At 38.9% G+C, this 27,413-nt stretch overlaps 1 protein-coding gene across 2 annotated transcripts; it reads right to left on the bottom strand.

The window, feature by feature from the left end:
* Window positions 1–735: 735 nt before the first annotated feature.
* LOC136839994 (casein kinase I) lies at window positions 736–27,413 on the bottom strand. 2 transcript variants are annotated; one of them, XM_067106275.1, is made up of 7 exons: window positions 26,939–27,413; window positions 11,926–12,032; window positions 8,514–8,701; window positions 6,708–6,885; window positions 6,339–6,492; window positions 4,883–5,149; window positions 736–3,493 (listed from the first exon to the last, which is right to left on the bottom strand). In XM_067106275.1, exons 1-6 carry the CDS (start codon window positions 27,059–27,061, stop codon window positions 4,913–4,915), a joined length of 987 nt encoding a protein of 328 aa, XP_066962376.1. In that variant the 5' UTR covers window positions 27,062–27,413; the 3' UTR covers window positions 736–3,493; window positions 4,883–4,912. The 2 variants fall into 2 exon arrangements, with proteins under 2 accessions (XP_066962376.1, XP_066962377.1); XM_067106276.1 differs by having other exon boundaries at window positions 4,899–5,149.

The following is a 27,413-nucleotide window of genomic DNA, read 5'->3' as shown; positions in this document are numbered from 1 at the left end:
AGGGGTCTAGTGGGTTTAACAACAGAAAGGATAAAATATTCCAGTGACAATTCAGGTTTTAAGATTTTTAACATTCTGTGCTCACATTCATGTGGTCACAATAGGATCTTGTCAAGCTCTGACAGTTATATGAACACATCTGAAGTCTTGTACCTTGTACTACTGCACATCACATTTATTGCTCTGACTTTAAAGGCAAGAAGCATGCCATTACACTTCCATTCTGTTCCAAGAACAATTAAAACATTTCAGTCCCTTTCTATCAAAAATGTATTCATGACTTCATAAGAAAAATGGTTGGGGTAAAAAAGCGAAAGCAGTCTTATTTACACATCTGCCAAAGCAGGTATACAAATATGAATAATGAAATCACATTTGGCAAGTCATTCTCTTATAATCCCCACATACAACAACAAATTACTGAACTACTGAACAAAAGCAAGGGTCAGAGGCCTGGTTCAAATACCTAGTTATAATAAGTGTGGATCAAACATACTTAAGGTGGTGGTAATCATATCTAAAAAAAAACAAAAGCATTAAAAATGTACACATCTTTACTGCTTTACTTGGTTATTGGTTAATGGCATCAGGAATATATATAAGTATCAGTCCTCAGTAAGCCCATAGAAAATTACCACCGAAACATCGTTTACAATAGTCTACAAAACTTCAGGGACAAAAAGCATTCAGGGTTGCGGAGAAGTCTCCAACGCACAATGGCAAAGAATTACAGAGTAGTTTTCACTGTTTATTAGACTACAGTTCTATACTACAGTTTCACGTGACTGAAAATTAGCATGAATGATGAATCACAGTTAAAAAAAAGTAAGTTACACCTTCTTTCAACTAAGTCTGGGTCTTCATTATTATTATTATTCATTATTTATTTTCAATGTCAGGGTCAATGTGGTGCATGACCAACGGATATTACAGTATCACATGTGCAAAGAAAAAAAAAAGAAGTCATCATTTTGAGCTTAAAAAGAGAAAGTAAAAAACTCATTCATTTATAATTCGACATTTTTTGTATCTCCCATAACAATGTACAGTAGACATTCAAACGGCCAGGATGATATTGCGCTCCCACATATTCACACATGCGACAAATAAAATCGGGATTAATGATGGACCTACCTATTACAGTACCTCTCAAATATAACTTTCAAACCTATTCACAAACAGATATATAAAGATACTTATATCATTACTACAAAAATGAATTAACACCTTGCACTCATACAAATTCAACAAGGTATGGGTTGGTGCCCAAACCTCATGAGCATTCATACACACACACCCATACAATATATGTATATATATAATTATATTTATATATACACATTTCACATGTGATAGCAAAATAACCATAAATCACTTAAGTATTAATCACCTACTTTTTCCAAACACTGTGCAGTGACACAGTATTACCATTTGAAAGAATGTCGTGTCACTGCCTTAAGCATTTCCCTAGAAGGTCCGTCTTGAGAAAGAATATTCAAGTATTAAGGCTTTCTTTACAAAACACATCTAGGGACGCAAATAAAATACTGCACAGTGACTGGGAGACCACTGCACTGCACAATAAACTACCTTATTTTCAATCTTTTTTTTTTTTTTCTTTTTTTTTTTTTTTTTTTTCATCTCCCCAGTTCACTGGGTCTGAAGACCTATGAAGAGACCCTGCCATTTACTTTCACTGGGGACACAATGAGATGATTAAAGACTTCACCCTTTCTGAATGCAGGACAGCAATTCTAAATAAAATACTCATAATAGAAAAAGTGATATACTTTTAGCTTCACTTCCGTCACCAAGGCAAGGCGGGCAGGCCAATCTTGAGTAGACATTTGACATAAAAGAACAATGAGATGCACAATCATTGGAGCATGTTCCTCCATGCCACGGTGCCATCCACTAATAAAGCTAGTCAAAAACAATCCGAACTTTCACTTCCTTTAAGGCTCGATAATCTGTTGTTATTATACTCTACTGAATGGACTAAGACGAAAAAGAAATCATGTCCTTAAAGCACTTGAGAGTTTGCATTGTTTTTGACATTTGCTCCTGTCAACATCTCGCAGGAAGAAGACAGAAGTGACTCCTATACAATAATAGGCATTCACTATCTCACACCGCTGAAGAAGAAGAATTTTTACTTCCTCATACAAGACAAACTGATAAAGGACAACAATAATGTCATGGGGATACCTAAGTCAAGATATCTCGTGAAAAAACGTACAGGTCAGGAAAAGAACAGAAGTACAGCGGTTGGTATATGTGCTGAGAAGACTTAAAATTGGTCGATGACAGAAAAGAAAGATAGGCAAAGTAACATCCATAAAATTTGCTATTTCTTTTTTAATTGGGATTGTACTCCCAACATTTTACTAATGACTTGGGAATGTATTCCCAACAGTTTACTAATTATTTATTACTGCTTTGACTATACATGGGGAAAGAATTAAATTGTTAAAACACACCTGCCATACACATTATCAACAAGTATACTCCATTACACACAGCTTAACAATATAGCAAAGATTATACAAGAATTTGCTTGGGTTATGTAGGTTAAACACTGAATCTTGCACAAAAAGAAACCAATCACAAAAATTAAAATGACAAAAGACTAAGGAACAATCCTCTTTGCAAAATAACTGACTGTATAATACATAATTACATGTAAGTCTTACAATTTTCAATTAATATTAACACCAAAATCATATTCCTCAGTATTATCAGTTGCTACAGCATCAACTCAGGACAGACTGCGTAGGCAGCAGTACAGTGCTGGAACTTCCGCTAAACAAAATAGCAAATTTCCCTTTCACTGAAATAAACTGTATAAATTTTCTAATAAATATCACTAAGGTTCTGTACACAATAAGACGAAGCATTACTAATTTTTTTTTTTTTTTGGTTTTTAAAGAGTGGATTTTAAGATGAATTTTTCTTTTTTTCTATTATGTATGTTATTTTGAAACTAAAATAACCAAAAAAACAAAATCAGCCAAAACCTTTGATTTCATTCTCCTTCAGAAATAAAGACAAAAGATTTTGTTCATTCTCAAGATTTTTTTTTTTTATTTACCCTTGTGCCAGTGTTAAAGTTTTCAGCTTTCACTTTATACTCTAAAGTAATAAAAAAAAAAATATTAAAACCGCCTTTCGTTCACTATGCAATAGTTTTTTATTCACCAAACACCACATATAATCACAAAAACTTGCAAATGAAAAAAAATTTTATCCAGTTCAAGATGATAAAAAAAAAAAAATTGAGAGACTAAGCAGTGCTCACTGCGAAGTCATCTTGCCAGTGAGCTGCATAAACGATTTGCAAGAATTTTTAGACTGGGAAATGACAGAAATTTTTCTTCCTTCATTTTTTATCACTGTTGCCAAATCCTTTGGACAAGCGGATACGGTTCAAGTCCTCCATTTCTTTGTCCTTTTATGATTTAAAGAATGGGGATTACCACTAGCTAGCTCCAAGCTGTTCGGGAGAAAAGATACAGTATTTAGCAAACAAAGAAAAGTAAATTGCCTTCTGCTGCTATAGATAATGTGAAACTGTTTGGTATTAATCATGACAAAAACTGGTCTCACAAAAGCTGCACGTGACAAAAATCAACAAGCTAATTCCAACAGATTACAAAAACATTACCTTCTACACCCTCAAATCTCTAATTAATCTGAATATTTCATATTGCATGCAAGGCTTTTAAGAGATGCTATACACAAAATAAGAAAATGAGTGTTTCTATACAAAACATATTTTAGCAAAATGAAAATATATTTTACTCCGATAAACTATTTCAATAAGTATTTAGTGGGTAAAGAGAAAAAGCAGTTATATTTATCCACATCATATAAATAATTCAAGTATTAAATAAAATGAAAATATTGATAATGAAATCCGCATCATATAAACAAACTAACAATTAGATCTATGCCCTTAGCTTCCATTCTTGTACAGTTAAACAATTTTGAAAATAGCTATTTTTATTTTGATTAGTGGAGAAGAAGGTTTCATGCTCTCATGGAAAGTTAAAACAATAAAATTTTCATTAATATCAAAAATTAGCTCTAAGATACTGTATATTAAGTCTTTGGAGATTTTTGGAAGAGCACTACAAGACTCATCTGTAGTAAAACTTTCCTTAATTTCTTATGTAAATTTCTCTTTCACGAAAGAATGCTGGTTTAGGTTTTGTTTTGAAGCCAAATAATTGTCCATTATTTTATCATCTTAAAATGAAAAACCATAAATTTTTAGCCAGAATGATGCTCTAAAATTGGCCAAGAAGATATTTCTCTTTTTATTGCAAATATATCTTTAAACCTGATAAATTTCCTGTAAATATAAAATACAATAAATTTCCTTCCAAATAAAATGTGCAAGATATGGCATACAAAATACCCAGGTAAAAATAGACAAATTTTTACTTTGGACTAGTTAACAATTCCAATGAATTTTAATTTTCAGGCTGTCATCTCAAAGGATTAAAAGTACCAGCAACTTAAGATTAGTTCACAGCTCAAAAGAAGTGGAGCTAGCTTTCTATCCCAATAAGTTAGGCTTAATGTGAAAAAGTAACTCTTGCTCAACTAATGCACAATACATTAACAGCTATGAGTTCACCCCAGTTTAATCTGCTGGTATCTATGCTCTGTAATGACATTACAAGCACTATAGTCTAATGATGCAATATTAGTTTTTAAAATGCATTTAAGCACGGAAAAGAAAGTGTATCATTCAAGGAATGAACCTAAGTAAATGCAGAAAAATAAAAGTAGCCGCCACAGAGTCTCAGGGAAAGGGTAGCACACTAAGACTAAGAAAGCAACGGCACACAATTACAGGACAGAAATAGGAACAAACCTTCTCTTCCAATCACCTTCATCCAAGCCCTCAGAGTTGTTTCTGTGTCCCTTGGGTCGCTGCAGGTTGGGGAGTGGTTCCAGCTGCTGCCGCAGTGGACGCTGCCTTTTGCTTTAGCATCGTCCAGTCAAAAGTGTAGTCGTACTGGTGATGGAGTGTGCGGAACAATATGCGGAACAACTGGCGCAGGTACATGTAGTCTGGAGCCTCGTCAAATCGTAATCCTCGGCAATAGTTGAGATACATAGCAAACTCGGCAGGGAAGCCCTACAGGAAGACATGGTTAAATTACTTGAAAAGAAATTGAAAGCAGTAATAGTCACTTTCACTTTAAAGGTCAAAAGTAAAACTAATCTACTAGTTAGTGAACACTCAATTTCTGTAATCAGCTTGTGTACCCTTTCTTAACCAACACTGAGTGTTTACTTTACCCCAAGATTAATTAGTAGTTTATATTTGGAATATGTGACTTTTATAAAAGACCAAGTTACCTTTCTATTCTTTACACTATCTACTAAGTGCTTTAAAAGTGTTGATTAGTGAAGTAGTGAAGTCTGATGACAGCAAAAGCTTAACCTACACTACTATAGAAAAATCTGATAAAAGACAATTTCAGTTACTGAACACCCCAAAGCACTCAAGTCTGCTACTTCACAGAAAGAAAACTATGAATTCTGCAAGTTGTTAACATGGGCGTGGCACACTGTGGATGGTACTCAACGTTCTTTGCCCATATCAGTAAACCACCTTAGGCCCCTGATGCACTCCTTTCTTCCTTTCAATTTTAATTCAATCCTTTCTTCACATGAAGCTGTCAAGCTTCTTTACGAATGCCTTGTCGCAATTCTCACCTCTCGTCTAGGAACAAAATCTTTAGGGCAATGTTTGAAATGCTAGAAATGTGACTGTGGTTTTGTTAAAACTAATTTTAAATATTTATACAAGTAGTCCCTGGGTTATCAGCTGTCTCGACCTACGGTGTTCCGTACTTATGGCACTTTTTCAAATATGTTCATAAAACAATCGGTTCCAGGTTACAGCTGATATTCCGGAGTAACGGCGCCGTAACTAGGATTCTGAGTGGCATAGCTGTAGGCACTATAACAAGGTGAGAAAACGGTTTAGGCAGTTGTAGCCACCAGGAGGGTTCGCTAACTGTAGTTTGTTAAAACTAATTTACAATATTTAGAGCTAAACTGCTTTTGTCATAAATTTATATGTTAATTCCTAACCAAATTTTTCAAACTTCAGGGAATATACCAAATAATTTTTAAACTGAAATCTTTTGATCAAAATGCTTTTGGTACCATTACACCCTCTTATCTAAAAGGGTGAATTCCAAAACACTTATCATTACAGCTTCGAACCTATGGCTAATACAGCTTCGAACCTATGGTTAATAAACCTGCAAAGGAAATTTCCCATTTCAAATATCCACAGACAAACTGTTACTTACCTTGCAGAGAGACTCAACAGGAGTAGACATTTTCTTTTCACTAATTTTCTCATACTTCTGTTTTTTAGTGGCAGCCTTAAGACCTTGCCAGGGCAAGGATCCTCGATTGAAGTACATCAATACGTAGCCAAGTGACTCCATGTCATCTCGCCGACTGTTAATATACAAAAATAGAAACTTGTATTTGCAAGTTAATGAAAAAAGGTGGAGAGGGGGCATTGAGAAAACTCAAATAAGATTTCCAAGAACCACAAAATATTCTACTACTAACATACGTGGAGCAATAAGAACTTCATTGCAGAATGTATCAACAACGCTTCAGTGTCAAACTTCTCTGTATCTTTTAAAACAAGTAAGACTATGTTTCACCTTTGCTCTATACCCAGATGTGCATTGATAGATGCATAACGAGCAGTACCAGTGAGGTTTTTGTCTTCTCGATACGGTATGTGCGCTCTTGATCGGTTATCCCTGTACTTCTTCGCCAAACCAAAGTCAATAAGGAACAGCTTGTTGCAATGGCGACCAATACCCATAAGGAAATTATCTGAAAAGAGATTTTTCATATTTACCAACACTGTACACAACCATAATTATGGAAGAAGTCACACAGAAGTCCATAATCATACCCTACAGAACTTCACCTGCCCCCTACTGACAAACTCGGGACAAGGTACAATTAACAGTTCATGAATCCTGATTATGCAAATCTCCCACATTGGCCTCAAACTCTTGACAACTCAACTGCAGAAAGGACATTCAACTGTGCTTGTTGGAATCTGGTTTACTTTATGAAACTGGTGTTACACTGTCCTTTCAAGTGTCTGGTAATGGCTTCATTATTTCCCTATTATTTCAGTATCCCTATTATAAATTTATGATTTGACAGATATATAAGAAAAGCATATTTCTGTACAAAACAGCCTACCTTCTTCAAGAGATGAATTCTTAATGTGCCTTTATTAGTCTCTACGGCTAGAAGAGGATTAGAAGAATGGTTTAGAACTCTACTATTGATACAACATCACTAACCAATTTCTCCTTCAATTTCACGATGTCCCTTTTGGGTCATCTCTCAAAAACTTTTAATTTTGAGAGCACACACAAGCTTGATGTTCCAAAGGTTATTTGATCTTGAACTTCAGTTTATCTCTTTGATACGAAAATGACTGCAGGCCTTGAAATAAAATACAGTGGTACAGTAGGCAGATTATAATATTTTTCACACCAGGCCAGAAAATTCTGATGGAAAGAGTCCCATTTACTATAACATTTTAGAAACATGACTTCTTAAACAAGAACAAATTACTGAGGTTCAATAGCGCAACAATTTAGCTACGAATCCTTCTTTAGGTCCCCTCCAGAACAATATTTATAAGAGTGCAAGGACAGATAAGGCATGTGACCATGGTTTTAATGTCAAGTATTCACTTTCCCTTAAATATGATGAAACATGATTTCATTATAGCTCCAAGTCCAACCTATAATTTACTCAGTATATACTAATTTAAAGTGATGCATAGCCTTCTTATGGAAGCAGCAACTAAAGTCATTTTCCTAAACCTCAGTCAACCTGGAATTCATTACAGAAAGGCCAAGACAGACTGTGACACCTGATGGTATTTAATCTGGGTGATAGACGTAGTGAGAGAAAGTGAATACTAGACTGTGACACCTGATGGTATTTAATCTGGGTGTTAGACATAGTGACAGAAAGTGAATACTAAAGTGAATACTAGACTGTGACACCTGACGGTATTTAATCTGGGTGTTAGACATAGTGACAGAAAGTGAATGCTAGACTGTGACACCTGAGGGTATTTAATCTGGGTGATAGACATAGTGACAGAAAGTGAATACTAGACTGTGACACCTGATGGTATTTCATCTGGGTGATAAGACATGGTGACAGAAACTCAATACCAGACCAAGTTAACAGTGCTTCCTCATGAAAGGGTGACTAGCAAGGCTAAATCTACAATATGTCACCAACTTGGATGGTATGACAAAAATATATTAAGGTTCACAGCAAAAAAAACCGTGGCAAATCATTTGTGACAATGCAGGGTGACAAAAACGTAGATTTTCTTCTAAAGCAGCCATTCAAGAAACAGTAAATTATACTAGGTAAAATGTTAACTCCTAATGACGTCTGCACAGAGCAATACAACCTACCTGGCTTAATATCTCTATGAATGAAGTTCTTGTTATGAATAAATTCTATACGGCCAATCATCTGGTCTGCTAACATTAATACAGTCTTCATGGTGAACCGACGACTACAAAAATTGAAGAGATCTTCCAAAGATGGTCCCAATAAGTCCATAACTAATATGTTATACTGTTGTTCTTGCCCAAACCATCTGAAAGAAAAGTCAAACATTATTATACAAACCTGTATAATTTACAATGTATTCCAGTTAATGTAATAATTTTTGTGAGTCTAAGTAATTTTTAATCCTACAATAGAGGACTTTTTTAAAAAGATCACTGGTTTTAACATTTACTATTGAATACCAACTTGTCAAAAGTCATGCAAAGGTCTTTGGCTTTGCGATCTGAACTTTATTTCAATTTACAATGACAAATTTCTTTTACACATGATCAATCTTCCCAACCAAATCTTTAAAAAAATTACCATAATACCTGTTCAAGAGATTATTTTTTCAAATGACTGGGCAGTTTTGATCCGATACCTCCTGGTCTTTCACCTTTGCATACAAGTTGTGTCAAGATGTGCAGGGTACTTTATTACTACCAATAAAATTTTATATAATACAAAAGATGTTTACAATTCAAAACGATACTGCAGAAGTACTATACTGATTACGAATATCTGACTACTCACTGTTGCCAGCAGTATACTGATTAATTATCTGACCACTCACTCTTACCATCCTCAAAGCAAAATTCAACTGCTTCCTACATGACTTGCAAATTCTACTATAGCATCATCCACACTTCGCTTCAACTCACTTTCACACCTTTGTCTCAGATTCAATCCCCAGATCCTCTCTACCAATGTACCACTTCACTCTTCTGCAAATCATGTATACCACAGTGGTGGCACTCTGTTCATGACCAAGATAAGAGGGAACAGTCAGCATTTCCTTAAAACTCATCATAGTATTACTGAACTGTTGTGAGTCACCGATAGGAGAGGAGAGAGTGAGAACTATAAGGTGAGTGATAATTGGTACATCAAAATGATGCAATAGTCACGTGGTTTGGCCAGTCACCTTTGGGCACACTGTCTAAGCCATTTCCAGTATTTTAGGCAATTTTTCCTCTCTTTCTTCACTCAGCTTTGGGAAAGAAATCATCAAAATACATCACAGGATGCAGTTTATAACTAAAATGTGTGAGCAACATTTGACTCCAATCAGGGAAATTACTTAATTTTAGTTGTAAATCTATGTCTTATGTTTAGAAGAGACAAATTTATATTTTTATTCATGTTTTTCTTCTCTCAACTTTCAAGATTACCTTTAAATCTCTATTCTGTATGACCAGTTTAAAAGATTTCTATTATTTATAGACAAGATTTTGCCAATGAAAAATCATCATCTTTTCCTCCCAAGGGTTAAATTCCCAGCACAAATGAAACCTACGTATGACCACTGTTTGACAGCGCATGCAACAGTTATATGAACTCTGCAAAAGATCATTTGAATTACTTAAAACGATATAGTAATAAATTTTGATAACACGCGCTTTATGAGGATATATTCAGATAAGGGAATAAAATTAAGATAAAATGCCACATGACGCAATAGTTTAGCAAAATCAACAGCTTCAAGTGGTTGCACACAATGCTGAATGAAGTGACTTTAAGTGGTGCTTGCAAGCAGCATGTAAGAGATTCTAATAAAAAAAAAAATACACATTTTCCACATTTCCTTTGATCCATTAAATTTCTGACTAGTCATGACATCATTGTAACCTTTACTGACATAACAATGAAACTGCCCCACAAATGGACAGTTTTTTTTTTAATCCAAAAAGCTCGGCTTTAAGAGTGAGAAACCTGGCTATTGCATACAGATATTTAGCTTAAGGGTATTTTGAAGTTCAGCAACATGGCCATACACCAGAAATTTCACTTCAGTAATCCTCTTAAACTCCCACTGAAAAGGTTTCAAAGTGAACATAAAAGAACCTCTTCCCAGAGCATGATACATTGCTCTCCCACACATTATTGGAGGGTACTGGCTAATTAGATCCATACTGGTCTAAATTACTAAATCAATATCGCTGCAGCAGAATCAATACTGGCTTTTGTTGCGTCCGTAACAGATGTCATAACATTGGACGTGAAATTATCCAAAACGTTTATTTAATGTATAGAAAGCAGCTGAAGTAATGGTGATCATACATAAGAAATACAATAACTTTTGAGAGTAATTAGGAAGGCATAACTACTAAAATATATATAATTTTTCAAAACTTTTTCCTCAAATCATTTTGAAAATAGCTCACGCCTTGCATTCAGTACAATCTCCTGCATTTTGTTTGAGAGTGTGACTAAGACACAAAAGGCAGGTTCAAGACATAAGAGAACACAAGACTGAACATTAGTTTCTGGTAGCACTGACCCGGTAGTCAAAGCTGTAGCCTTAACGAGATTAGAGACCAGTGTGTTGTGGGAAGTCATACACTAGCTAAATGGATGCACACACACATCACAAGGCGGAAATGAGTGCCAGTGCTTGTATTTATAGACTCTCAAAACAAATGCCTATTTAAGAGAAACACTTTGAATGTGTGGTACAGTAGTAAGTCTTAGTTTTTTTTTTTTTTTTTTTGTTAGTATGAGAGTCCCACTGTCCTTCGTTGTTGTTTATACTTTTGACTGGTTACTGCAAATTTAATTTAGGCTTTAAATCATATTAGTACTGAGCTTTTAAGAGCATTCCACTGATGGGCATTACTTCAGAAAGCTTTCTCTGGTTTACAGAACCTTTCTTAAAGTTGTGGCAAAGTTGAGCTATAAAAATACATGTGAAATGTAACTTATTAGTTGGTTACGACTTTGTTATACAACTATTTTATACTGATCTAGGAAATTCAAATAATAATTAATCATTTTTTCCTTATGCCCTTAAACTGTTGAAATGTTGCTTTATGTTGATGAACACTACAGGAAAAAAGGTGTTGTTTATTGCTATATTTTTGTTACTAATCATGCTTTATTAACTATATATTAAATACTATTTACTGTTATAAGTATTCAGTTCATTTTTTCTCTATGGAAGCTTGCTAGGCAAGTTCACGGCAAATATGATCACTACAGAGAGAGAGAGAGAGAGAGAGAGAGAGAGAGAGAGAGAGAGACCCTGTACTGTAATATGCTTATTGCAAACATTTTACATCCAACCATCATTTTTTGTAGTGCTGTTAATATTCAGAAGTCAAAGGTTATGTTGAATCCATGTTGCCACAATCGCATGTAAGATACCTCGCATATCAACCATCCACATACAATCAGTGTCGCACTACCAACCTTCTTGAACTCTCAAACACAAACTAGATCTCTAATCATAAGGGCTACATTTACAGCGGTATTAGACGCGTCCAGTTACCGTACCTTATGTGAGGAATACCAACTCCTCCTTGGAGAATCTTGTAAACTTTACTCTCATACAGAAGTTGTGGATGCCTAGCTTTCATGGCTTCCAATTTGATTGCGACCTCCTGCAAATAAAAATAATAAATGAGTGAATGAAAAGCCTAATACTTATAGGCTGAAAGCAAGTGTTACAAGTTAGAAAAACATTGATCATATGACAACAATATTAAAAAAGTTCCATATTTAAATAATGCAGTATTTTCATTCGAACTATACGGTAATCCTGTTTACATTATGTATACTGTAGTGTGAGATGTAATTATTCATTGAGAAAATCATCCAACACTTTGAAGGGGCTGTAGTTATATTTACAGTATTGACACCATTACCTCATTATCTAGCACCAAATAAATAAAATATTCTTGCAACTAAGGGATCTGTGGTTCCCCTCAACACATGAATTCTCAGGACTAGTCTAAGATAGGGTTTTTGGCAAAAGATTTCACAACAGGATTTGATTATTTATAGCACAGTACTGGTCTTCATGTAAATAAAAATCAAAAGCTGCAATTTTCTCGTAAACTACCTATATTCCAGCAACAGTTGAGAATACAAAGGAAACGTAATATACCTATGTTTAGAGGAATTTCACAAATAATTTACACACTGGATGAGCAGCATATCGCAAAGATCATTATCAATTTCCCGATCACAGATGTGTTCCATTATCAAGCAATATATAGTTATGGAAGCTCAAGACTACAAAATTTGAGTGTACTTTACGCTCTTACTACATACGCTGAATGAAACGACCATGATTTAAAACTGGGTATACATAAAGAGTACTGTCAAATGCACATTCTAACCCCATCTATTTATATATGCATTATTCATGACCAATCAAATTTCATACTCATAAAAATTCAGTGTCATCTACAACAGCATTTATCAAGGATTCTCGAGGCAAAAAAAAACCTGAGACAGGCAACCAACAAGTAATGAACATGAAACATCCTTTAAAATTGCTTCTCAAAAGCAAATTAACTACCAATACAAAAGCATACTGCTTTCTAGATTACACTGTGGAACTCCAACTGAAATGTCAATTGATAATACAGTATTCCTCCTATCCTCAATAAGGTCCTCACCCAGCCAATGTACCACCCTGCTGGCAATCCCTTTGTGCAGGTCGAAGTTGAGAAAAACCTACAATACCACCTTCCTTAATATGCAAGTATAACAGGTGCCCGCCCCCCCACAATAGTATTCCTGGTGCATCAAAAAACTTCAAGATTTTTATACAAAGTTTTAAAGTTTCCTTTTGATCCTAAAAATTCAGTTTTGTCACATTACCTTCCTTCTTTGTTCACAAACCGAAAACCACCCCACTGAGGCCTTGAGGGCATATGCCCAGGCAAGATCTAGGGAGACCAGTAACTGGCATGGAATGTAATGGCCCACTTTGGTTGGAACCACCACCTACAAAATTAGGATAAATGCACTCGACACAAGCGAAGGCCACCACAGACTCTTCCCGGACAGGCCTTGGAACTTTTTTCCTACTTACAGTACTGGTATTTTGGGCATTTTATTTTCAGTTAAAGTGAACAGAAAAGCCAAATAACTTGAAGTCCTCAAGCCTCTTAACCCAAGACAGTAAGGAATGTGAGAGTACTAAGGTAATTAGCGAATATTAAATACTATATGTAATGATGAAAATAAGATGTAGGCTAAACACTTGAGAAAACATAGCCTTCATCAGGAATCAATGACTTTAAAATGCTTCTACTATCTATGGAATCACAAGAGCAGACTAAGCTATAAATATCTTTATATGGATCAGCCTTAGCCCAAAACCAAGCATGATTATAGCTATTGTGGCTTAATAAATTAGTAAAATCTTATGCCATTACTGTATATAACATTCATTTTGCAAACAACTACTGTATGTCATTCATTTCATTTCCATTCTCGCCATGTACACATTCGATCAATGACTTGTCCCGGATCCTGTTGCCCATTCACAAACAGCCACTTCTATGGTTTCAAGAATGGTGGCCTTCCCTAAAACCAGGACTTTGCTTTTTGTGTACTCAAAGTTAAGTGAAAGTAAACTGCTATTCAAAAGATAATTATATACACTGTACTGAACAATGTACAACGTTTACTTTATAGTACACATAACTGTATTCAAACTGGCTTTAATGAGCATTTCACTTTAATGCTGATTTAAAACTTCGCAAGGTAGATCCTTTGTTGTTACATATTGTTGACTGCTAGTATAAAATTACCATGAACCTGTTTGTTTGAATGAAAAAAAATATCATCAGAAATGTCAATTTTGTCAAAATGATATTTTTATGATAAAATAAAGTTTTGTACATACTTACCCGGCAGATATATACTTAGCTATAGTCTCCGACGTTCCCGACAGAAATTCAAATTTCCGCACACGCGACAGGTAGGTCAGGTGATCTACCATACCCGCCGCTGGGTGGCGGGAATAGGAACCATTCCCGTTTTCATGTCAGATTTTCTTCCACCTGTCTCCTGAGGGGAGGCTGGGGGGTTATCAGATATATCTGCGGGCAAGTATGTACAAAACTTTATTTTATCATAAAAATATCATTTTTGTACATGAAACTTACCCGTCAGATATATACTTAGCTGATTGGCACCCTTGGAGGAGGGCAAGAGACAGCCAAGAACTAAAAAACGGGAAAACAACATATGTTGTAGGAATAAACAAAAAACCATGGTTCTTACCTGATTGGGCAGAAGACTTCATGGATACTGTCTATGAGTCTGCATGCCTCAAGAGCTTCAGCGAGGAAGTGACCTAAGACTGACAGCCTTCTGGATCATATCAATGGGGATAAACCCACTTACATGACAGAGCCTGTTATGGATCGTGCCAATGGGGATTAACCCACTTACAAGACAGAGCCCTCTACCTGAATCATATCAATGGGGGGCTATCCTCTTACATGACAGAGCTAGGTAATAAAAATACAAGGAGCTAACAACCAAAACCGACCACCTGACCAAGCCTAACCTTGTTAGTGTCTGAGATGAAAAGAGAGAGAGACCTTCAACACTTTTTCAACCGACCATAAAAACACAACAAACCATTAAAAATAACACTAAATTAAATAGGATTAGCTTCCAGCTCCTTGACCCAGCACCGAATCATGGATACGTAAGCTCTAGAGAGAAGCACTTCTCATATGTCACACGAACATCTCTCTCAAATAATGAGAAGCAAACACTGAGTTACATCTCCAGTATACTGTAGAGTCCACAATAGACTGGAGGGACCAAGACTTGTGGAAAGCAAGAGAAGTAGCTATTGCTCTCACCTCATGAGCATTAACTCTTAGGAGCTGAAAATGTTCGTCTTTACATGAAAGATGAGCCTCTTTGATAATATCCTTAATGAAGAAAGCCTGGGCATTCTTGGAAATTGCTCTTGAAGGATCCTTGACAGAACACCAAAGACTTTCGGTGTTGCCCCTCTGAGCTGTTTCTTTCTCTCCAAATAATGTTTAAGACTCCTTACTGGACAGAGTGTGTGTTCCAGCTCCTGTCCTGAAAGATCGGAGAGTCCTTTGACCTCAAAACTCCTAGGCCAAGGTTTTGAAGGGTTCGTTCTCTTTGCTAAGAAGAGAGGCTGAAAGGAGCAGATTGCAGAGTCCTTCTTAAAGCCTACAGAACCTTCCAAAGCTTGTAATTGCCTCACTCTTTTGGCGGAAGCAAGATTAAAAGAAACAGCGATTTTCTGGTCAAATCCTGAACGAGGCAGATCGAGGAGGCTCAAACTTGTTAGACATTAAGAACTTTAGGACCACGTCCAAATTCCAGCTGGGAGGTCTAGGGGACTTATTTTTAGAAGTTTCAAAAGACCTTATAAGATCGTGAAGGTCTTTATTATCCGAGATGTTCAGACCTCTGTGTCTAAAGACTGAAGACAGCATGCTCCTATACCCTTTATGGTGGAAACTGCCAGGTTACATTGCTCCTTTAGGTAGAGAAGGAATCCGCAATCTCCATTACAGAGGTACTGGAAGAGGAAACTTTCTCAGATCGCACCATCTCTCCAAAGACTTCCACTTAGACTGGTAGAGCGCAAGGTAGAAGATCTTCTAGCTCATGATAGCCTTAGCAGCTTTGTGCGAAAATCCTTTAAGCTCTAACCAGTCCTTCGACAGTCTGAAGGCAGTTAGGTTTAGAGCGGGAAGGTTCTGTGATATCTGTCGAAAGTGGGGTTGTTTGAGAAGATCGGCTCCTGAGAGGGGAGCGACTGGGAAAGTCTATCATCCATTCCAGTACCTCTGTGAACCAGTCTCTGGATGGCCAAAAGGGAGCGATCAGGGTGAGCTTGGTGCCCTCTGACGAACTGGAACTTCCTGATTACCTCCCATTATCTTGAACGGGGAAAGCGTAGCCGTTCAGACCGCTCCAATCCAGGAGAAGGCCGCCTATAGCTACTGCTCTGGGGTCCGAGATAGGGAGCAGTAGTTCTCCAACCTCTTGTTCCAATGGGCTAAGAGGTCTATATGAGGTCTCCCCACAGGAACCATAGCCTTTTCGCAAACCTCCTGATGAAGGGACCACTCAGTGTGGAAGAACTTGATCTTTCTGCTGAGCAGATCCGCCCTCACATTTCTTTCTCCTGAACAAATCTGGTGAGAGAACGATGTTTCTCTCCCCGCCCACAACAGAAGGTTCCTTGCTGCAATGTACAGGGAGAAGGAATCGTCCTCCTTGCTTCTGATATAAGCCAGGGCTGTGGTGTTGTTGAATTGACTAGAACTACTGATCCCTTGACCAGAAGTCTGAATCTGGAAAGGGCTAGTGAATGGCTACTAGCTCTTTTCATATTGATGTGCCAGGCCTTCTGAACCGTGTCCCAGGTGCCTGACACTTCTTCCGAGCCCAGTGTCGCTCCTCAACCCGACTGACGCGCCTCTGAGAACAACACTAGGCGAGGGCTCGGTTGTAGAGAAATTCCTAGACCCAGCTTCTTTGGGTCTAACCACCAACGGAGCTGTTCCTTTACCAGAGATGATATTTGAAGGAATCGACAAGTCTTGGGATTTCCGATCCCAAGATTCTTTCAGGAAGAACTGAAGAGGTCTGAGGTGAAGCCTTCCCAGAGAAACGAACTGTTCCAGCGAGGAAATGGTCCCCAGCAGACTCATCCATTCCTCGCCGAACAACTGTCTTTCTCTAGAAAGTCTGTCACCTTTGAAGGCAGCTGTTCCTTCTTTCCAGGGAGGAACGGCTCGAAACCCCGAGAATCCATCCGAATCCCCAGGTAGACAATTTCCTGCTGAGGAATCATCTGAGACTTCGAGGTTCACAAGAAGTCCCAGAGATTGACCAGGTTTAAAGTCCGAGAAAGGTCCTCCAGACAACGGTTCTTCGAACTGGACCGACCAGCCAATCGCCGAGATATTAGGAAATCCTCACCCCTCCAAGTGCAAACCAGTGAGCCACATTCCTGAGAATGGTCGTGAACACTTGGGGAGCTGTGAGAGTCCGGCTAAAGAGCCCTGAACTGAAAGGTTCTGCTGCCACCATGAACCTTAGGAACTTCCTGAGGAGGGATGGATGGGAACGTGGAAGTAAGCATCCTTGAAGGTCCAGGGACACCATCCAATCCCTTGACTAAGAGACGACAGAACTGAAGACGCTGCTCCATAGAGAACTTCTTCTTTACTCATTTAAAGAGTTCAGGGCGCCACGCCCAAGACCGGCCCCACCTCCCGAGGATTTTGGAACAAAAAGACGGTTGTAAAACTCGGGAGTAAAAGATCTTGCACCGTTCTATGGCAGACTTTTCTAGCATTTGATCAGACGGCTAGAAGAAGGGCTTTCCTCCGCACAGATCCTTGTATTCGCCGATAACTCCTCGAGTTGTAGTCAAGGAGGTTTCAAAAGAAGGGAATGAGGCACCCTTCCTCAAAACAGAGAGGGACCATCTGGGTCCGCTCCCTTCTGTGCCCAGGCTTCGCGTGAACTCTGAGAAGTCTGGCACCTACTGGAGTCTGAGGACTTGATTTTCACTTGACTTCCTGGAAGGGAGTCCTGAAGGCCTGGATCTTCTCAGGTCTACGCTCCTAATAGACCTGGATGAACGAAGTTGGCTCTCTGAAAAGGGGGCTCCTTCTTAGCAATAGAGCAGTGGGTCTCATCCTCTTCGACGACTGAGCCAGAAGGTCTTGAGAAGCCTTCTCAGACAAAGAACGAGAGACTTCTCACAGTCTCTCAGGGAAAAAGATGGCCAGATAGAGGAGCGCACAAGAGGGAAGACTCTGGGAAGGAGAGACCGATTTAGAGAGGAAAGCGCTGAAGACTGACTCCTTCTTAAGCAGGCCAGTGCCGCGAACAGGAAGTCATTTCTCCATCGAGCCGTCCCTTAACAGCTTTGTCCAGGCAAGACAAAAACACTGCTGAGGTCCTCCATACTGACTGAATCCTCTTTGAAGACTTCTCTTGGCTAAGGCCCCAAGAGACCAGTCCATGAAGTTGAACACTTCCAGCACGCGAAAAGGCCCTTGAGGAAATGGTCCAGTTCACAAAGTCCCCAAGAAGCCTTGGCGACTAAGGGAGAGTCTCCCTGGAAGAGTCACCAGCCGTAAGAAAATCTGAGCCAGCAGAAGAGGGGAGAGCTAACCCCATAGGTTCCTAGTCTCGCATCACATTCCTGCTCTTCCCGAAAGCCTCAGAGGGGAGGCAAAGAGAAGACAGTCTTGCCTGCATCCTTCTTAGAAGTGAGCCACTCCAAACCTTTGAGCTTCTTCATGGAGATCGAGAGACGACGCAAACAAGAGAGGAAGATTTCGAAGCCTTGTGCTAGAGAGCATAGAACCAGGGAAGGAGGAGAAGCAGGCTTGAGGGAATCTCCATACTCCTGACTAGAAGAGCTTTGTCAACCTTTGTAATCAGAAAATTCAGATGTCCTTAGGAGAATCCCTCCCAAACGCTCCAGGCCAGAAGGAGGAGGAGAACGTCTAGAAGAAGCAGGGCATTTATCAGAAGAAGAGCGTTTCAGAAGGAGAAGAGCCTTGTCCACTGAGAACGGCGATCCGAGAGAAGCGCCAACTGACTGGCGCCTGACAGAAGAAGCAGCTGAACTGAAGAGGAGCCCTTGCTGGGAGAGGGCGCAAACAGACGCAAAAGGGGAGGCTGGAGAGGAACTTCTACGAGGCTTAACGAAAGCAGGGCTGCCTGACTGTGGAGAAAGTATCTCCAACAGGGGAAGACCGACGACGACGATGGCGCGAGCGCCAGGGGGAGAGCGCTATTCTGGAGACGAAGAGCGCCGAGGAGAGAGGCGCCACCAGAGGGGAGCGCCAACAGAGAGAGCGCTACCAGGAGAAGAGCGCCTATCAGGAGGAGCGCACAAGAGAGGAGCGCCGGACGGAGAGGAGCGCCTGCAAGGAGAGGAGCGCTACCAGGAGAAGAGAGCCTGGAAGGAGAGGAGTCACGAAGGAGAGAGCGCCTGACGGAGAGGAGCGCTGCAAGAGAGGAGCGCCTACCAGGAGAGGAGAGCCTGAAGGGAGAGGAGCGCCTGCTGCTGGAGGGGCGCTAACAGGAGAAGGACGCTCTAGAAGACGACTTGCTGGGAGAAGAGAGTCTTGAGGACTTAATCGAAGAGAGGCATCCTTCCCGACGCAGAGGAGCTTTTGATAAAGAGCCAGCAAGAGCAGCGAGTTGAGCCTGAGGCCTACCAGAATCTGTTTTTGGTGGACTCCCTGAACACCAGAAGAAGAGGGGAGGAAGATCTTCGAGTCCTCTTCGAAATGGTGAGAGCCTTCAGAAAGCGCTCAGGGGCTAGAATCCGCGCCTCCTCTAGGAGCCTTCCAAGTCCTCTTCAAAGGACGCCGACTCACTCAGACTAACTCCAACCACGTTTAGGAGACGGCTGAAGCAGAAGAAGAGAAACACTTTTAAGATCCCTTTCACGGCATCTAAGGCAGCCTGGGGACGCTGGCCAACAGGCGCTGCTCAAGGGACGCCTGACCGCTGGGAGCGCTTCATCCCCTTGGCGGTTGCCGACATCCTCCTCCACTGGGTCTGGGAGTTTGGAAGAGGTCTAGGCCAGGAGCAATGCGGAGCCGGTCAGACGCCCTCCACTACACTGGGGACACTACACAAATCACTATCACTTATCACTTTCTTTCTTCCATAGCGCCGCATCCGCAACAGCATCTCATGATCTAAGCCTTCATAGCAGCTATCTCCGACTTACCTAATCCACAGGGTCTGACGTAAGGGTGAAGGAGCTGAAACAACTGGAGTGACAGGAGAATCTGGAAGAGTGTTAGATCTAAATCTACCTCCTTGAAAGAGACCATTAGGTGCTTCTGGAAGAAGCCTTCCTAACTCTTTTGTCCTTTTCTCCAACTTATGGCATAAGAGTTTAACGCCTCTTCCATTCCAGTTCAGTAAGATTCTCACATTCAACACACGTGTTCTCAAAAGAGCATTCATTCTCCCTACACTTAACACACAATGAGGATCTACCAAGCTTTCGGGTAGTCTCACCTACAATCAGACCTTACACACACACGAAACACCGTGCAAATACTCTGATCAGACATTCTAAGAAAATACCAAAGCCGAAATCAAAAACAGTCCACAAAAGCGATGCCAAGCCAAAGATCCAATACGCCACCAAAGGTCAGTCCAAAATAATCCTCAGCAAGCTTAAAAATGAAAATCAAAGCAGAAGGAACCAACAACAGATGTTGCCGGAACCAGCGACAGAGAAAATCTGAGATGAAAACGGAATGGTCCTCTTATTCGCCCACCCAGCGGCGGTATGGTAGATCACCTGACCTACCTGTCGCTGGGTGCCGCGTAAATTTGAATTTCTGTCGGGAACGCCGGAGACTATAGCTAAGCATATATCTGACGGTAAGTTTCATGTACAAAATTGACAAACCTCAAAAACCACATTTACCATCAAAACTGTTATCAGATTAAAACTAAGATTTTCTGAAGCTTTGATCCTCTACAGAAATCAACATACTATCAAAAATGTAACGAAAATTACTGTAACTGGCCTCAGGTGATTTTGGACTTACAAACTGCTGTACAGTATACAATCCAAAATCTATAAACAACTGAACTGTAATGAGCATAACTTCATTAGGAATAATAACAGTAACAGCACATTATCAAGTATCAGTAATGAATGATTACATAAGATAGGTTGGGCTCAGTTTGTTTTGGGAGAATACTATGCAGCTGATAAGATACGGAGTAAACACAAGCAACCTTGACGACTGAGTGACACTGACGAAAGTTAAGTTACAGTATGCAGTAAAACTTCAATGTCGTATCTCAGCAATAATTAAACGATGGTTACTGTGGCATTTCTTCCATGGGAAATATAGGATGCAAATGAGTAATAAGTTGCATGTTTACCAATAACAATATGACAGCTTGCATTGTCTTCCAAGTGTTGTTGTTGTTGTTTCCAAGAAGTTCCATAGGTTCTTGAGCATTATTTTTGGGATGGCAAAGCTGCTTAAACCAATTAATATACTTTATAAATTCTTATGCTAAAGTACCTGCATGTTTTCAGACTTTTTTTTTTATAACAATGGCCGCCTTATGTGTAAGTCACGCTAATGGAGATAATAACTGTTATATCATTTACATGTTGTATGAAGTAAAACAATTTTATCCTCCACAAAAACCGTGGCTATTTAATTTTCCAAATACCAGGCTTGGGATCAAATGAAATGTGACTTCTATCTGTGAGAAATGAGGAGACCCCTTATCAGTAAGGACCTTGTGTGCAGGTTAGTTGAGATGAATTCCTGTATTTTACTTTTATGCATCATATATGGCAAAGGTTCTATCATCGTGTCCTTAATCATATTTTGTGACTGAGGCCAATTCTGAATAAGAATCATGTATTTTACGACTGCTTGCCTTGTCGTTTATGCATTTCAGACCATTCCTGTTCTTACAATTCACTTGTTTTTGGCACCCCACCCCCAAAACAAGGCTTTCCCCCCAAAAACAGCTTTATACTGGGCGTACTGTATCACAACATTACCAAATTAATGTTAACACACAGCAATCCTAAACCTGCTCATGATGAAAACAGGAAAAAATGAAAATGTTGAAATACAAGAAGAAAATCTTTTCCTACTGGGAAGGATACCAGTGAGGAACCAATCTTCTCCCCAGCATGTATGAATTTGTTCAATAGTTTATGTATCCAGTAATTAGCCTGCAAGTTTTTCATGCTGTGTCTGTACTGTAATCATTTATAATGACTGTACATTGTCCTTGTTGCTTCTGATGCATAAAATTTAATGTTTTTCTCATGAGACAATACTTGGTCACCTTTGAAATATTTCAAAAGCAACTAATAGGTGATGAGGACTTAGCCCTGACAGGAGTTCAAACAGAATGAGCACAGGACTGAAAAGAACAGAGAGAACTCATTTCACATCTAACCCTTAAAGGGAAAATCTGACATCAAACTTTTATGCTGCTGATGACGATGGATGGTAAGCGATGACTCGTAACAGCAGTGAGGGGGTCTTGATCTTTAAACACCTTAGTCTTATGATCTACTTTGATGACCCATGGTAATGAATGCACTCCAAAACAGCTCAAGTGGAATACACAACACCTGTACTACTCGTTCGATTACACCAAGAACCATAAAGACAAAAAGCTTAAACGGCAATACAGAATAGGATATTCAAGATAACTGATAAACTTTAACAAATACAAAGTGAACCAATACACCAAATGATGGCCTTAAATATTTAAAACCAATTTTCAAAGACCTATCTAGTATTCGGTTTCAGTTTTCATTATAATTTACTGTTTCTTTTTAAAAGTCTATTATATACATCTTTTGGGTACCCATACACTCTGGAAATCTGTTTGCATTTAAAAAGTTCTCTTAATTACCAATTTTGCAAATTCTAATTCAACTTACAAAGTTACTAGTTATAGGCCACACCTCCATATCTTCATGCCAATATCTCAGGACACTTTTTCCAAATGTTCTGAAGTACCACTGAAATCTTTTACTCAATTTTAATACCTTAAAAGTAGCTCGAACCCTCTCGCTCAAACTTTTAGTCCTACCTTCTTTTAATTTCAGCTTTAATTTCCTTCCAATTAATATCTGTAAAAACCACATTTATTTGAAACCATTCGGACTTGATAACCATGGTTGGTGCTTTTCCCAATACTCTGTCTCCTCCGTTTTAAATCATCTGTCATTCACCATGCAGGTTACATCAGATTTATGAAATCTCACGCAATTTACCATTTTCTAACTGTGGAGTAAAATCCTTTATTTCAAGACTTGAAGATCAAACTTAGGTTGAACTTATTTATGTTTTGTCACTTATTTCATGATCAGGTTATTCCGCGTAAGTAGTGCTGGCAATTTTATGTGTCGCTTTTAGCCCAAACATCTAACATGTTATCGTTTAGAAACTTCACAGTGACGTCCTAACGGTTAGGCCTAAGGCTAACCTACCATGATTATCAATTTCAACTCACAATGAGCATTATTACTCATACCATGTGGGCATGGGGTAGGAAGGTGTACTTTTTGTAGCACACGGGCAAAAAGATGTGCGTTTGTCTCGGCGTGGAAAGTGAAAACCTACAAAGAGTAAGTTGGATTTGCAATGTGTTGATTCAGAAGTGCTGAGAGATGTGAAATATGAAATGGGGAAAATTTCATAGATAAACTGAAGCTGATACTAGGGAATATCATCATATATTTCTGCAAAGGTGGATGAAGTGAAAGAGGAGTCATCAGTAAGACAAGAGAGGTAGTCGGTGTTCATGCATTCCATTACATTTTTTTGTACCCTGATACATTCAAGAAGAGGAAGAGGCAGACTAAGATGAATCTGATCGATGAGTCTCCAGAGTAATGAAAAATACAAAAGGGATAATTGCTGCTCTGAGAGGAATTAAAGTGCTAACATCAGATTTACAGAGAAAATAGTTAACAATTCTGCAACTGAGGGGGACAAGGTGATGCTGTGTGTATGACTGGCAATGTTACTAATGTAACTACAGAAATATCCCGAAATATTAATCCTAAATTATGATGTAATATAATGAGTGAATAGTCAGAGGAAGATCTTTTACGCAACCTAATAGCAAATGTCTGTAAAATGTTGAGAATACTAAGTACAAGATTTAAAGATCTTTTAAGAAACCTGATGGCAAATGTTTGTAAAATGTCGAGAATACCAAGCACAAGATTTAAAGATCTTTTTATACATCAGCTTCTGGGAATATTAGGCTTTACATATTGAAACGTGATCGTGTTAAGGAATTCACTAACACGAATCATGATAAGATAAAGCTAGAGTGGGGTCATACAATGCAAGTGACATATCACCTAATATTGTTTTTCTATTGTCAAATGTATGGTCACAAAGGACAAATGCCCTGCTAAAGAATGTAACAGAACACGGAATTGTGACTTTCCAGTAAAAATATTCATCAACTGCAAGACATTTCTTAAGTCTGACAAAAATCATTTGGTAAATGAGACTATACAACACTAGCAGAGGAGTCTGTGAGAATTAAAAGCAAAACTGACCACATACTGATTCTGAGTGGTTGCAAATAAAATGTGATTCTACAAATATTAACTGGAAGGAAATGAAACGGGTTAAATTAAATGAAGATAAAGCTAAACAGTCTAGTCTCGTTATCTGTGGTATTATCAAGGTGTTCAATTCATTACAACATCACTGACCACTACTTCAGAGCACTTGAAAAATATGTCCAAATATCGTTTATCAAAATGTATTCAAAAGTCATATCCAGTGAAAAACAAGGTTAGTGATGTTTGCAGAATAAGCAACTACATGCTGGCTTTTCAGATTTGGCCAAGAATCAAGAATGTAACAAGTAAATGCATCCTAAGTTCAAACTATCACCAAAGATGTCATGGAGGTAATTTACATGAAACCAAATTACTTAAAAATATCTTGAAATGGTTGAAATGAGGTTTACTTTTAGTTAATTTTTAAGCTATGCTATACCATTTTTCCCATTACTTTATTATATAAACATCTGGAAATGTGAATAGTAAACGGAGGAACTAAACTATGGTTTTGTCAGCCAGTTCAGTTTCCTAATCTTCAGATCTCACTAATAATGAATGACCAAAGTCATATATAGGCTACAGATGATAATCTACTTGTACTTTGCACAACAAATGAGATAAACAGAATGAGATAACCTACTGTACTGTACGTATGACTAAAATAATCTGCATTAAATTGAATGCAATCACATTTTGTTGAATTGTATCCGATCAAACAATTTTATTGAATCTGATCATACAATTTCTATTTAAATATATCCAAACAAATCATATTTAAGTTACATCCTACAAAATCATTTCTATGAATTACATCCGAACAAACAGCTTTAACGTAATGACATCCAAAACACAAAGATGGCAGCAGTTAAATTCTTTCGTAACAATAACAATAAAATGACATTTATATACTGATATGGAAAACAGTTTTACATAACTTGTATCATGGCTGAAAACAAACCTCAATAAAAACCATTTAGGTTCATTTCCGAGACTGTTCTGGATTGTTTTGATTTGCGAACCACAGATACGAAACACTTCTTCGCCAAAAACAAAAGAAATACCCTCTCAAGGTTACGAAAGCCAAAAGCAAAAGTAGAATGGAGCAAGACTTGATTTTGCATTGCAAGTTACTTCTGTAATGTCCAGAAGAGGACAGTAATAGCGGAGGTACATGAATTAATCTAACCTAGGCGTTAGGTACGTTACGAAAGGTTATGTTATGGGCACTGACTGTTTCATTAACCTGTTTTTCCTTTCAAATTAGGGTCGTGCTGACATAGCCTGGCCTTGCCTAAATTTTGGACGTTTTCTCACTGGCCTAGGGACAACCAATTTGCGATACGAATCAATAGGCCTTGACTCTGCCCTACAATTATCATACTGAAAATACTAAACTCAATTTTTTCCAACCAAATCGGCCTAAAATTGTCCGAAACCAAATAAACCCTGGCCTATGCAACACCTAAATTTCCTACATCTGAAAAAGGTTCGGCCAAGGTTAGCGTGAGGTTGGCTCAAGGTCTATAGCACAGGCCTATAGTGGAAAATCTAGAATCAAAATAATATAGAGGAATATAAATTATAGATTCAAAATAATCATATTAAACTATAAAAGAAGCAGCAGAGGCCTAAATAATAAAAGCAATGGGGAATTGAAGGCTGTGCCTGACACCTCAAGTGAATGTTAGAACCAAACCAATCTCTATAGGCCCACTATCACATATAAGTTAAAAATAACCACATATAAGTTAAAAATAATCAACCTAACCTAGAAATAAAGCTTCATATGTCTAAATAATAATAAAAATAGGGAATTGTAGGTTGTGGAACACGTCTAATACGAAAAAGTTAGAACCAAAACAATCTATGGACCCCACCATCAAATATGTCAAGAAAAATCACATTAAGCGAGAAATAAAGCGGCGTAGGCCTAAATAACAGAGGAAATAGGAAATTAGAGGCCACGGGTCGCAAGGCTAACTAAAATTACCCCACGAGCAATCGAGACGTCCAACTGACGTAAGTCAGTCCTCGTCCTCGGGAGAAATTGGCCCAATTTCGGAAATTTAAACAGATTTGGGGCGAAATTGGATATTATCTGGGTACTGTGGGTTAGGAAAGAGGGTCTGGGGAGCGAAATTAGGCAACAGATGACGTCGAGGGGGGGGGGAAGAAGGGACGAACAACCTTCTTCTCTCTCCAAACTCCCCATCCGCGACCCAGAGTACCCCATGTCATTTCGCGTCCCGGGGGGCAATTCGCCCCCTTCGGGACGTCCCAGCTATTGGAGGGGGGCGCCAGGTGACCAAGGCAGCCCCTGCGACGGGGGCGAGCCAGGCATGAGAGGCTGGAGGGTCGGGAAAAGGCGAAGACGAAGAACCTGCTCCTGGTCCTCCTCCTTACCTCTCCGTTGGTGATGTTTATACCGAGGTAGATGTCACCGAAACTTCCGCTGCCTATTTTCCGCACCAGACGGTACTTCCCCCCGACCACGAACTCTCTGCAGCCGATGATGGACGACGACATCTCGTGTGTCCGCGAGCGAGGCCCCACGACCAGGAAAAATCCGACGAGAAGGAAACGAGAGCTAAATATGTCGGTGGTTTCTCATTTGGGACGACCCACACCTTTCACGCACCAAGATGAACTGATCGTCGTTTACCAACAGACCTGCCAACCTCGCTCGCACGATTTTTGTTTGTTTTCGCGATTTCGCCCCTGTCCGCCCGCGAGGCCGCCCTCGTTCAAATGCGATAAATTCGTTTCTCTCATCTAACGCGGTAAATAACGCCCGATAACGCCGCCGGGGCGAAATCGATGGAAATTCATCGGGCGCGGTTGGCAGGCCTGCTCCTTCGTTCTTTCCGCATGTATAAGT

The sequence above is a fragment of the Macrobrachium rosenbergii genome, chromosome 7 (assembly GCF_040412425.1).
Source record: "Macrobrachium rosenbergii isolate ZJJX-2024 chromosome 7, ASM4041242v1, whole genome shotgun sequence".
Lineage (NCBI taxonomy): Eukaryota > Metazoa > Arthropoda > Malacostraca > Decapoda > Palaemonidae > Macrobrachium > Macrobrachium rosenbergii.
Note: the sequence above shows the minus strand (reverse complement) of the source record. Positions and strands in the feature narration are given on the sequence as shown.